The 13516-nt window shown below is 38.9% G+C and overlaps 1 protein-coding gene across 1 annotated transcript; it reads left to right on the forward strand.

The window, feature by feature from the left end:
* Window positions 1-1315: 1315 nt before the first annotated feature.
* Window positions 1316-3808, forward strand: LOC113672852 (uncharacterized). Its single transcript, XM_089208329.1, has 4 exons — window positions 1316-1372; window positions 2047-2139; window positions 3094-3298; window positions 3691-3808. Exons 2-4 carry the CDS (start codon window positions 2068-2070, stop codon window positions 3714-3716), a joined length of 303 nt encoding a protein of 100 aa, XP_089064455.1. The 5' UTR covers window positions 1316-1372; window positions 2047-2067; the 3' UTR covers window positions 3717-3808.
* Window positions 3809-13516: the final 9708 nt, after the last annotated feature.

The raw sequence follows: 13516 nt of genomic DNA on the forward strand, positions 1-13516 counted from the left end.
GAATATTCCTCAGTTCACTTTGTACAATCTGCTCTTTAAAATGTTCATTATTATCCCTGATGTCGTGCTTTAATAAGATATACTATTCCGGACTTGCTGTTTTGTTTTTGTGTGTGTGTTTTTTTTTTGTTTTTTGTTTTTGTTTCCCATTGAAGTATTCATTTTGAAATAATATTTTAGTGATTCGTGGCATGGGTTTGAGTGATGAGCACCATTTTAAGTACAGTCTTAAAAAAAAAAGCTACTTCTAATATAACAATCGATAGCAACTTTATCCAGAACACGTCCTGCTGTTGTTACTCGGCAACTTTACTTTGCTAAGAAGTATTTCATTTTAGGACAACTTACCGGCGAATACTTTAATTATGGTCACAGACTCACAGGGGACAAGGCATCCATGACAAAACTGATTAAAAATTGACCACATTTAGCTTGTTTAACAACGGCTGCGTTAATAATCTTACAAGCTTGCAAGCACAGTTTTCTCTTTGGCTTTCAATTCATAAATGAGGACAGAATCATGGATGTAACCGGGCCGGTCGGTGTGAAAGTATAGACCATTCTGGGACATTCATGGTGGAATGAAACAGAGATGCAATTTTAATTTAAACTTTTGAAGCACATTGGATTTTGTTTTAGTTTCTGTTGTCTTTCGTTCATCAAAGAAGGAAAATGTACCTTACCCCCAGCTGTAGAAACTAAATGAATTTTTTTCTCATGAGAACAAAATGTATCTGACAATGACCAATGACTAGAGATTATAAACCCTTGCTTACGACCATCTACGCATCCAACATCGAAGAAACATCCCAATTAGCCACGCGGTTTTGGGCTATAAAAATAATAGAAAAAAAAAATGTTCAAAGTTTCGTTACATTTTTCCCAAACGCCGCAGCGTTTTTTCTTGCGAAGAGGCTTTTATTAGAAGACTCAAAATATAATTATTTGTTCACTCCCACTCGACGCCTGGTTAGATTATGCTATTTGAGAATTTTTAACAAATTGATCACTTTGACGAAAAAAAACAGAACAACAACAGAATTTTCGTTCCTTTTATTTTTAGTTTGAACTTCAGAATGGATAAACTCTTCTGTCAGGCTCTTTGCCGCAATCGAAGCCTACACTATTTTGTTTTTGCTTTGAGGAACCCCGTTGACTGACTTGTGGTCCTAAATTGCTCTCATTACCTAATATTAGTCATGAAGCACTAATAAACAAATTAAATATTAGGACTCTAGCTAGAAAATTCGTTTACTTCCAAATAAGGAAAAATAACACGTATCAAGTAGTTTTTATCGGAGCTCAAAGATCTTTTCATTCACTTTCTCTCAATTGCAACGTCTTGGCAGGCGAACACTTGGCTTCAAACGAGGTAAAGCACTATTTCTTTTTTATACAGTTTCATTTCCGTTTTTTCACTTTATTTATAAGAAACTTGTGTTCGACGTTGCCATTCAAGGGATGGCGCTCTGAAATTCATTTATTCTTAGGAGAGACGTTTACTTTCCGAAAACTTCCCTCCGTTTCTTTTTCTCAATTTTGATTCGACCAAAGCCAAGATCTACTTACTGAATTGTTCTCTTGGAACTTTCACAAAAATTATGAGTCCCACACTGAGCGCCAGTTAAGTTTTTTTTTTTGATGGCTCCTTTATAATACGCTTTTAAAAAATACTCTTAATGAGGTCAACACTTAGCTGTAAAAAGGCCAAAAAAGTGGACGTTAGTTGTAAAAAATTGACAAATATCAACCATTAGTCGTGATATAAGTTTTCCAAAAAAGAAAATAACTGTTACCAGTAGAGTAACCAAAGTTCTGACCTTTAGTCGTAAAAGCCATCACCCTTTTGTGACCCTCTCTCACTGTGCTCGGAAATATATTCACCTTTATTGCGACTTAGTACCCTATTCCTTCACTCTAGAATATCATTTCAGCGTCAAGGTACCCCCCTACCAAAAAAAATAAATAAATAAATAAAGGAAAAAAAACAGTCATAAGAAAATAATAGAACTAATTTTGATTTGTATTCGTCCTTTTTATTTTCAGTTTCTACGCAAAATCTACACCATGGCTGGTACAAAGGGACTGATAATTGTCTTCATTTGTTTCTGCATGTTTTCTGCCATTCTGGGCGGCAAAGTAAGAGCAGTAGATTATGGCAAATAGCAAAAATAGAAAATGAATATATAATAACTTTTTCTGTTAATCTTAAATAAACCCTGAAAGAAAATAGGAAAAAAAATCCCCTGCTCGCTGCCAATTGAATACCGTCGGGAAGATAGCCGACAACCTAGTAGCTATTCGCTGCCGTTTCTAGTACAAAAAAAAAAAAAAAAAAAATAGGTAAGGTAAAGACAAACGAACTGTTGCAGCGGAATAGAAAACTTTGTCGTAAATTAATCACTAGGTGGAAGGTTCGTCCAAACCTCCAAATCCTTTTATCGACTCTTACGATAGAGCTCAAATTCAACAACAACTTTTCTGCATGCCGTACCTGAGCGGCTAAGCTTAATAAACTTTCCCAATCCCCACAACTAGTGCACTCTTGACTCAATTGTGCGGGGATCTTGTGACTCGACCTGTAATAAAGAACTCGAATCGGAGGACAAAGAATAAAATCCGAGGTGATGAAGAAGCTGGCGAGAAAGACGAGAGTGCTGTTGACCTTTTTTATGATGATAAAAATGAATATAGTACACACGATATTGTACCTTACCACCATATTATAACTACTAATGAATGAGAGTGTCATAATACAGAGCCTAATAGTGCTAGGGTAAATTTTACGATGACAGTGACTTACAAAAAATTCCTCCGAACACCCTCAAATCCCCCCCCCCCCCCTCCGCCTCCAATGATAAACAATGACCGGTTCCTTTTTAACTGACATGTATCAGTCGTGCAAGGAAACTGCAGTGAAACTCACATAAAAGTTCTTACTGCAATTATGGTGCCACGCCTTGCAGCCAACGTGAAGCATTGAGTGCGACGCTCTTATTTAGTGAGCATTCCTTTACCTTAAGGTCGACTGTCAAAAGCTACCAATTTGTACTTGAGATTACGTGACTTCTAAAGTATTGATTCTTTATTCAGGTTTGTACGACTAAAGATGGGGAAAAGTTCGAGAGAGGTACAAAAATATTCACTTTCGATTGCCGTAGGGAGTGCACGTGTACTGGCAACGGTTTGAAGTGTAAAGATTTTTGCTCCAAGAAGCCATACAAATGCGCAGGTGACGAAGAGCCGAAGTTCAAGACGGTGAGAAGAGTGCATAAAGGAAAAGTCTGCGAATGTAAAGGTAAGTATTGAGTTTATATCTTAATAATGCTTTGACAACATTTTCCATTAGGAACGCTCTAGGAATTCCTTTTCATCATCATATTATCAGAGTGCGGCAAATATTATTCCTATTCATGGTATACAGTAAAACTGTAAGTGCTGCTGTGATAACGCCCAAAGGTTTTTGGCACCCTGACATTGTTGAATCAACTGGAAAGCCTTTGTTTTAGCATTTTAGAACTGGAAAACGGTATAGAAAGGGTGTTGCTGGAGGGCGACGGGGAAAAGAACTCAAAACCCTTCAGTGAAGTTTGCGTCTCCGAAAGGTTCTAGTAAGAGATTCCTTACATTTGCTTAGTTAACGAAAGCAAACAGCGTAATATCAACTGGAATTATTTTCTCTATTTTCAGAGTTTATCAAATGCATCAAGATGTAACAGCATGAGGGAGCTGGACTTGGGAACTTTAGAGAGAGAAATGCAATTTAAGCTATACTCACTTTTTTCATTAAAGTGCCTTTGACACGAAATTTTTCATTGTATTTTCTGGTTGATAGCGGTATTTAAAATTAGAAATAATCGACCTTAGCGCCCGCCGAGTTCTCTTTGTCCACTTTTATGTGCATTGAAAGTACGATTTTGTGACTAAAAAGTGTCCCCATGAAGCGCGCGGCCAAAACGATCATATTACATATCTGTGACATAGAAAACTGTGAAGACACGTCGGCAACTATAGTGGAGAGAGGAGAAATTTAGGGGAAAATACAAACGTATTGCGTGGCCGGAGCGCCAAATGAAGTTAGCTACAAGAATTATACGCATATACCGAGTATTTTCATACCCTACTTTCCAAAGGATGTAGCTGTATGGCCAAAATGGAAGCGTTTCGATCATTGTCATCAAGGAGATTTTACTCTTCAATGTCATCGGCCTTATGCTCTGTACCGGCATCGAAAATGGCTGTTACGAACACATACCACTAGTAAAATCAGGGGAAGGTAAGCAATGGATTCAGCTTAAAAGAATACTGATCAAGGGGCTTGTTCCCACACCGAACACGATTGTTCAACATTTTTTTCGGCTGGCATTTCGCAGGCGAAGAATGGTGAGCTCCTTATTTGTTGTTTATTTCACGCGCTAGAGATGTACTTATATTCCTTGTCTCTCCACACGACTAAATTTGCGCTTTTCTTATCATATAAAAATCGAACCAACTGTAGTTTCCATCTTATTTAAATAACAGAACTACATCATTTGTAATAAAGTTCAAGCCCTTTCCTGAGCTGAACGATACCCTGTTGTGTGAACAGTGCGAAACCTCTGGCGGATGCTGGCATAAACACAAGCTCTATTCTCCCAACCTAAGTTTCTGAAAATCCATCCCACGGGCCATCAATTCTTCCCGCTCTTAAGAAACTAAAAGTAGAAACAGTAGCAATGTCACTGTGATAACAGCACTGCAAGTTTGCGTGATGAAGAAACACAAGTTTTGTTGAATTAGATGGTAGCAAATCCAAGTGCTGTGTGAAAGTCGATGCATAAGAAATATTTATTTACCCATTGGGCAAAATGGGTCATATGGCCATGCTGCACTTAACTGAAGAATCTTTAAAATCTCTCTTTGAGATTCACTTGAATCAGATTACCATAAACTCTCTCGTTTTCCGTTTAACCGGCTCTACGACGATAGCCTCTGCCTTTGCACTCTCTGGGAAAAGGAGCAACTTGCAGTGAAACTGCCCGATGACTTCTCGACGAAATATCATCGTGCCTCGTGATACACCTGATTCTTTCGTCAAAAGTACGCTTTTGGTTTACTGAGGGAATTACTCTACTGAAACGAACTCTAGAGCACTGAGCAAGGGGAACCTTCTCCGCACTTATTACGAAGGAACAAAATGTTATGGTAACAGAAACGAACACACCACTCATTCTCAGCATAGCTTTCGCCATAGAAAACAAAACAAAAACGCAACAAAATAAATATTCAGTAGTGGGAGTTTTTTGATCTAGACTTGACCTGAAAACTGCAGGCGAGAAACCGCTTTTGTCAGTCTTCGTCTTCGTTTGATGCACGCGGTTCTCCTTCATGGGGCTGAACCGTGCTCGCAACTTCTATTTCTTCTTTGCTACTTGAGTACGATGTATCACAACTCTCGGAAGAGCTTGCTGACGGTAGGTATACATCGCTATCGGTAATAATTTCACTAGTATTTCAACGCTGATTGATACAAAATTACAAGAGATGTGAGATATTTATAAGTGTCAACTGAGAATTTTCATAGTTTTCTACGTCATCACCCGCTAATTCGTTACCAGTCCACGGGTCATTTTTAAGACAAAATAAGAGCACTTTAGGACCCAAAAAAGCCGTGTTTTGGACTTTTTGAAATTTTTCTTCTTTCAGAATTGGTTTGTACATTTGATAAGCTGGCACTTCTATTAACTTGCCAAGTTGTTATCGGATAGTGTGTTATAGGACAGTTCAATAAGCCGATCACATCCAAAGTCGTAGTTTAAATGAACCAATTACATTCGAAGTTGTAATTTAAATCAACCAATTTATGATTGCAGACCGATTTGGACTGCACTCAGTCTATTACTATTGCTAATTAAGATAAATAAGTAAATAACTCAGCTAATCACATCCTTTTTTCTGATGTTGTGTATATTCAAATTGATAAATAGCGGTCATCTAGCTCATCTACAAATCCTTTAGCTGTTAACCCTTTGAACTCTAAGATTGACTTACATCTAATTTCTGCTTACAGTATCACCCCTGAATAAAACAAAAAGGTCACGAGAATAAAGGAAATGATCATCAACTTAAGAACCTTGATTGTTTAACAAATTCTCCTTGTCAAAGCCATTGGAAATATATCGAGAACAGTATGGAGGAAATGCATATTAATTCAGGATGTAAGGCGTTAAGCTATTTTGCGATGACAAGCTACTAAATGAATGTTCATTTACGTAGTATGATAATATATAATTACAGAATATTAATTAATTGTAGTTATAATGTCTAACGTGCTTACATTTATTACTTTGACGAAAACGGAATCCAACGAATCTATACAAAACATGAAGCGAATCGAGGCAAAGCGATAGGAACGATCTAAGCGAAACAAAGTAGTAAAGAACGGCTTTGACTTAAGAAGTTTGAAAGGAATTTTTCGGCGGAAGTTGCGTAAAAATTATTGAATTCCTGGCATTTAGACTTTTTGAGACCTTGCCCGGCTACCGGGCATTTAGTCACAGCCTTTTAAAAAACTTCGCACCACAGCACCGTCACAGGAAGCCAGGCGACCGCGTGGATCACGTTTCGCGTGATCTGCTGCATGTTATAGTTCGTGCAAGTTGTAGTCTTAGAAAAATTTATCGATTTTGTCTCCACTACACAACAAATAACACAGTAGTGTACACCGAATAAGTTTATTTAGGGAAGCCTGCCGAGAACCAACCCTAGGCATATATAGCCCGGGGAATGCATACATACATATCTTCGCAACTGATATACCATATACAATCCTGATATACAGTCAATTCCTTACACATTAGAAAAAAGGTATACATCACTAACATGCAAACTTCACCAAGTCTGGATTAACAGAGATGGGCAACCGCTTACAAGGACATAACTACGGTTATACAGAGGCCAGAAAAAACCTGCCAGAAAAAACCCCTTTGGGGAAAAACATGACAGGAAATCTGGGTAGGAACCATGGCCCAAACTCAGAGCAGTTGGCTGCCCATCCTACGAGGCTTCACAGCTAAAGAAAATATGTTTTCAAACTAAAATAAATTTGTCATCAGCCAGAGGTGAACGGTTGGTTCTGAGGCCTAGCTGGACATCACGAGCTATACTTTCCCTTATATACCACTGCATCATTACCCATAATGCTCGGGCCTAAGACCCAGGCCTTGTCGTATCTCGTGCCGACAAAATATTTATTTCTGCTTTATTCGCAGACTCATTCGTCAGAAATACGATATTTTGTCTCCACTACACAACAAATAACACAGTAGTGTACACCAAATAAGTTTATTTAGGGAAGCCTGCCCAGAACCAACCCGAGGCATATATAGACTGACAAAGAATTGGGCAAGACGCACGAGGCTAGGTGATATAATACCACCAAAAACACGAAAACGCCTTCAGAGCCCAAGAAAACGCGATACTTCGAGTCATTGTTCAAAATTATCGTCTACGTATGTGTCTTTGGCTTGTACCGATTTCCAAAAACCATGCTGTGGGAAAACTCTGTCGTTTACTCCATTACTTGCTATCGTAATGGCTCCCCCAGATCTTAGAGAATGCAAACCCAACTTGGACGGTTCAACTCCGAGACTTTGCAGGTCCCAGCGAAAAGCCCCTCTAATTGTAGAGTAACTAATGGGCTTATCAGGGGTAACAAGCTTGCAAGAGCCCTTCCCTTTAGAAATAGGCTTGAAATAAAATCTTTGGAATCAGGGTGTATCTTAAACATAACTAAACACCTCTTAAGCAACTTAACGGGGCATACAGAACTAGACAATTATAAGATAACGACTTCGTCGCCTTTACGGAGCTGGACATTCTTGCTTTTCAAAACCTTAATAATCATGAAGCCTTTTTTAAGGGAAATATCACTTCTTATTCTAGACACATCGTTAAACCATAACAGTCCCATTTGCTTTGGAAGAGAGCACAGTCGTCTTCAGTCGATCTTTCAGTCTCTCAAGCAAGTTGTCAAGCGGTCCGTCCCGGAATGCCCTAAATCCCGAATGAAAAATATCTAAACGAGAGATAAAATAAGGCAAAGTGAGGAGTACAATCCAACAAGAAATAACTAAAGAAATAGATAAATAAAAATAGAATAACCGGGAATAATCAAACTCCAACAGAGAATACATAGACAACTGGAATCTGCAAAGTGGACCACAAATGGGTCCCTTTAATTTCAAACAATGCTGAATAAATTCGTGACACAAACTCGTGTCATAACGCAATACGCAATATTGACGAGCAATTCTATGATTTAATTCACTTCAAGCCTGAGTAAGTGCCAAACAACCCATAAGCTAAGTACAAAGGACTTAGAGCAGTTACGCTGGGATTGACTGAAACAGAATCACATTTGCACCCACAAGAGAAAACTTCCGCGGTGAATAGAAAAGCCCGCCGGGCTAATTACAACGATCACAGTCTTTACTGAACTTCGTACAGAAGCCTACGCCCACAAATGGGTCCCTTTAATTTCAAACAATGCTGAATAAATTCTGGACACAAACTCGTGTCATAACGCAATACGCAATATTGACGAGCAATTCTATGATTTAAGTCACTTCAAGCCTGAGTAAGTGCCAAACAACCCAAAAGCTAAGTACAAAGGACTTAGAGCAATTACGCTGTGATTGACTGAAACAAAATCACATTTGCACCCAGGAGAGAAAACTTCCGCGGTGAATACAAAAAGCCCGCCGGGCTAATTACAACGATCACAGTCTTTACTGAACTTCGTACAGAGTCCTACGCAAGCACAGGGAGATCTGGGGAGTGAAACCAATCGAAGGGCTATAGCATCAAAGTTCAGGGGTCGGGAACCGAAAAGCGAGTTTCGGGCTTTCCCTCTGATAAAGAGACCTGGGAACTTGGGTAAAAACACCCAGTCAATTACGAAACTGTTCCGTTGCACACCGTCTCTACAAAATAAAGTCCAAAAGCAAGAGGACTTCCACAAGGGGAGGATAACCACTCCTCTCGCCTTACACAATTCCATGTACTTTACCACTCTAATTAATAGGCACACTGGAGGACAAATCCAATCATTACCATGCCCCCAATCTTGGGAGAAGGCATCTACTACTACACAGCCAGTCTGAAAAAATCTCAGTGTTAAATCTTGGTACCTTAGCGTTATAGGAACAAGCAAATCTGTCAACGGTGTGGGACCCCCAAAATAGGTTAATTATTTGAAAGATAGCTTCGTTAATGGTCTAGTCATCATAATCGGTTAAATTGCTTATTGCATCAGCCTTAGCGTTAAGCTCCCAAGGGATCCACTTAACCTCAAGTGATATGTGAAACTCAAGACATATTTGGATAGCTAGGAGGGCCAATTGGTGCATGTCAGCTACCCTACTACTGTTTTGAAGAATAGATTCGACGTTCTGGTTATCGGAATACCAAATAACCTTAACACCAGAAAGATGACTCGCGAAAGCTTCCAAGGCGAGGCAAACAGCTTTGAGTTCTCTCCATGTAGAACTTTAGGCACGCACTACAGGAGACCACTTCTGATAAAATACTAAATTCGATTCTTTTACGAAAGCACCACAAGCCGAATTGGGGGCATCTGAAAAGGTGACCCTGACCGGAAGGGACTGGACCGACGAACAAACCTTGCTATTGAAGAATACCAAGTTGTTCTTCCAGAAACTGATTTCTGAAAGAGAGTCGTCTGAGAGAAAAACTTCGCTTTCCCAAGAGCGCGCCGAATTCACGACCAAGAAAAGAAATATAGTCATAATACGGGCGAGGGAACCCACACAGGGAGAGAGGGAAATTATTTGACCCGTTACAATGGCGACTCCCTTCACGTGCACTTTCCAGGGAGGTTGACAAGACAGTAGCTCAACAAGGCCAGCGTTTAACTTTTCAATACGTTCGTCGGTTGCTTGTGTAGTCCCATTAACAGTGTCGAGAATCACAACCAACCAGGTGATAACTAGGAGCGGCTCCCAAAGGGACTTTTCCTCATTAGGAACAAATCCAGACTTGACCAAATCTGAATAGACGACTAAACTGTTAACTTTAGCAGAAACAAAATCTGTTCCCCCTCCTAAACCATCGTCGAGGAAAATAGCTATCGGGATGCCCTGGCTCCTCCACGATTTCTGTAATGGCTTAAAAATCGATGTGAAAACATACGGGGCTGAAGAAAACCCGAAAGGAAGCACAGAGGCTCTATGAGCTCTGAAAATTTTCAGAACTGAAAATATCTTGAAACCCCGTTCCCAAAATCCCAAGCAAAAGCGAGAAATTTTCTGTGGTCTGGGAAAATTTCGATGTGGTGATAACCAGACTGAAGGTCAAATTTAAACAAGTAATAATTACGATCAAAACAACTGCGTAACGACACCCAGATCTTCACATTTGAACTTCTGCTCGTATATTAACTGGTTGACATGTTGAAGATTCAAAACGAGCCTTTGCTTTCCCGAACTACGGGTAGAAACTGAAAGTGGGTTAATGATATCGGGCTTACAAGCAAGTTATGCAATTAGGTCCAAACGAAGTAAATCGCTGACAGCTTAGCTTGCGAAACAAAAATCACTATTCTCACGAGCAGAAGTATTGTTTCTCTTAACAAAAGGTGTTGGAAGTTGGAGGAAGGGAATTTTGTAACCCTGTATAATAACAATTAGGACAAATTGCGAAAATTCCAAAGTACGTCAAAAATCCAGAAATTTTCTAAGCCCTTCACGCACAGAAGAATAGGTCAAATCAACTGCAATAGAGCCTGAATCCGAAGGAATCTAACGGGAAAGAATCAGCACAAGCGGCAACGCTAGGATCCGAGTCAATGGCACTGCCTAATTCCGATTGCGAAGGCAAACTACTAGCTTCGATATTAACAAAGGAAAGAACTACACCTGAGTTGTAGGCTTTGTTTTTCTTAAGAGACTCGTTGAATTTGAGGCGCTTGGTCTCCTTCATCTGACTTTCCGCCGATTCTTCGTTCGACCGTTTGATCTGAGAAACGGTCTGCTCCAAGAGGCCACTGAATTTGTCATCAGAAAGAGGTGAACGGTTGGTTCTGAGGCCTAGATGGACATCACGTGCTATACTTTCCCTTATATACCACTGCATCATTACCCATGATGCTCGGGCCTAAGGCCCAGGCCTTGTCGTATCTCGTGCCGACAAAATATTTATTTCTGCCTTATTCGCAGACTCATTCGTCAGAAATACCATGTGCCTATTACACCAAATTGCACGAGAAATCACGTTCTTACTTGTTAATAAAGTAAACGAAAAAACATCACAGAAAGTCACGACGAAATTTTAAAACGTGTGCGCGCTATTTGCCATTCCTAGTCGTGTTAGAACTTTGTATTCGTGTTACATGAGAATGCACTCGTTTTCAGCCAATCAGAAGCGCGTAGTTTTTTTCACGTAATTTATCAGGCTCTTTACTCTTTAGTCCCTTAGAATGACAGGCATCTTTCTTTCTTCTAACAGCGTCACCCTAAATAAAACAAAAAGCTCACGAGAATAAAGGAAATAATAACTTGAACTTAAGAAACTTTGATTGTCCAACAAATTTTCCTTTTCAAATCCATTGCAAATATGTATTATATTATGGAGAAGATGCGTATTGATATAAGATTAATATCCGCATCATAGTTCTTGTGCAAGTTTTTTATCAGTTTTTTGTTTGTTTTTGTTTTTAGCAATCGTATTCCCTCAAGAGATTCGCAGACTTGGAAGTTAGCAACACCACCTGCGCGAGTTGCCAGAAATTATGGAACAATAAAAATCTTGACATGATGTTCAAGATAGTTGAATGAAGGTCATTACTTTGTTATTCGTTATGAAAGAGGCTTAGCAAATGGCATGGCATGCAACCTAGAAACTTTTGCGTAATAGAAAACAGGAGTTTGAGGGAGCGTATCAATGGCGTTGATGTACATGGCTGCAACAGGAGAAAACTCAGGGAATTTCACATTGACTCAAGGAAAAAAGCCAAGGAAAAGATCTATAGTTACGGCAACCATAATGTACGGCTGTCACCATCTCCGGTCTCTTTGGAATATTTTAGATAGGAAAGAAATAACCATGGACTAGTCCCGTACCGAGATTCTACCATGTTTTGGCCGTCGGAGGTCTGACTAAGAGATTAAACTTTGATGGCAAAATTGTGCCGTTGACCGGAAGGGGAAATCCCTCAATTCACTTTTCATAATATGCTCTTTAAATTCTTCATTATTATCCCTGATGTTGTACTTTAGTAAAATATACTATTCTGGACTTGCTTTTTTGTTTTTGTGTTTATTTATTTATTTTTTTTTTTTTTTCGTTTCTCGTGGAATTACTAATTTTGAAATAATATTTCAGGAATTAGTAGCATGGATTTGAGTGATGAGCACCAATTTAAGCGCAAAAAAAAGAAGAAAAGCTACTTCAAATATGACAATCGATAGCAGTTTTATTCAGAACCAGTCCTTATGTTGTCACTCGGCAACTTTACCTTGCTAAGAAGTATTTCATTTTAGGACAACATACCGGCGAATACTTTTATTATGGTCACAGACTCACAGGGGACAAGGCATCCATGACAAAACTGATAAAAAATCGACCACGCTTAGCATGTTTAACAATGGCTCCGTTGATAGTCGTACAAGCTTGCAAGCGCAGTTTTCTCCTTGGCTTTCAATTTATAAATAAGGAAAGAATCATGGATGTAACCAGGCCGGTTGGTGTGAAAGTATAGACCATTCTGGGACATTCAAGGTGGAATGAAACAGAGACGCAATTTTAATTTAAACTTTTGAAGCACATTGAATTTTGTTTTAGTTTCTGTTGTCCTTCGTTCATTAAAGAAGGAAAATGTACCTTACCCCCAGCTGTAGAAACTAAATGAATTTTCTCTAATGAGAACAACATGCATCCAACAATGACTTACGACAAGATATTATAAACTCTTGCCAACGACCATCTACGTACCCAACATCAAAGTAACATCCCAATTAGCCACGCGGTTTTGGGCTACAAAAATAAAAGTAAAAAAAAAAAAATTCTGAAAGTTACGTTCTATTTCTCCCACATACTGTGGCTATTTTTTCTTTCGAAGAGGCTTTTGTTAGAAAACTCAATATATATTTATTTGTTAACTCCCACTCGACTCCTGGTTGGGTTATGCTATTTGAGAATTTTAACAAATTGATCACTTTGACGGAAAAAACCAATGCGACATCAGAATTTTCGTTCCTTTTATTTTTAGTTTGAACTTCAGAATGGATAAACTCTTCTGTCAGGCTCTTTGCCGCAATCGAAGCATACACTATTTTGTTTCTGCTTTGAGGAACCCCGTTGTATGAATTGTGGTCCTAAATTCCCTTTCATTACCCAATATTAATCATGAAGCACTAATAAACAAATTAAATATTAGGACTCTAGAGAGAAAATTCGTTTACTTCCCAATAAGGAAAAATAACACGTATCAAGTAGTTTTTATTAGAGCTCAAAGATA

Source organism: Pocillopora damicornis, chromosome 5 (genome assembly GCF_964200805.1).
Source record: "Pocillopora damicornis chromosome 5, jaPocDami1.2, whole genome shotgun sequence".
In the NCBI taxonomy this organism is placed as follows: domain Eukaryota; kingdom Metazoa; phylum Cnidaria; class Anthozoa; order Scleractinia; family Pocilloporidae; genus Pocillopora; species Pocillopora damicornis.

Excerpts from the sequence above, each read along its gene's own strand:
- LOC113672852 (XM_089208329.1), top strand. The coding sequence starts at position 2,068 with ATGGCTGGTACAAAGGGACTGATAATTGTCTTCATTTGTTTCTGCATG. Across the intron at positions 2,140-3,093 it reads CTGCCATTCTGGGCGGCAAA|GTTTGTACGACTAAAGATGG; the intron begins GTAAGAGCAGTA and ends TTCTTTATTCAG. Across the intron at positions 3,299-3,690 it reads AAAAGTCTGCGAATGTAAAG|AGTTTATCAAATGCATCAAG; the intron begins GTAAGTATTGAG and ends CTCTATTTTCAG.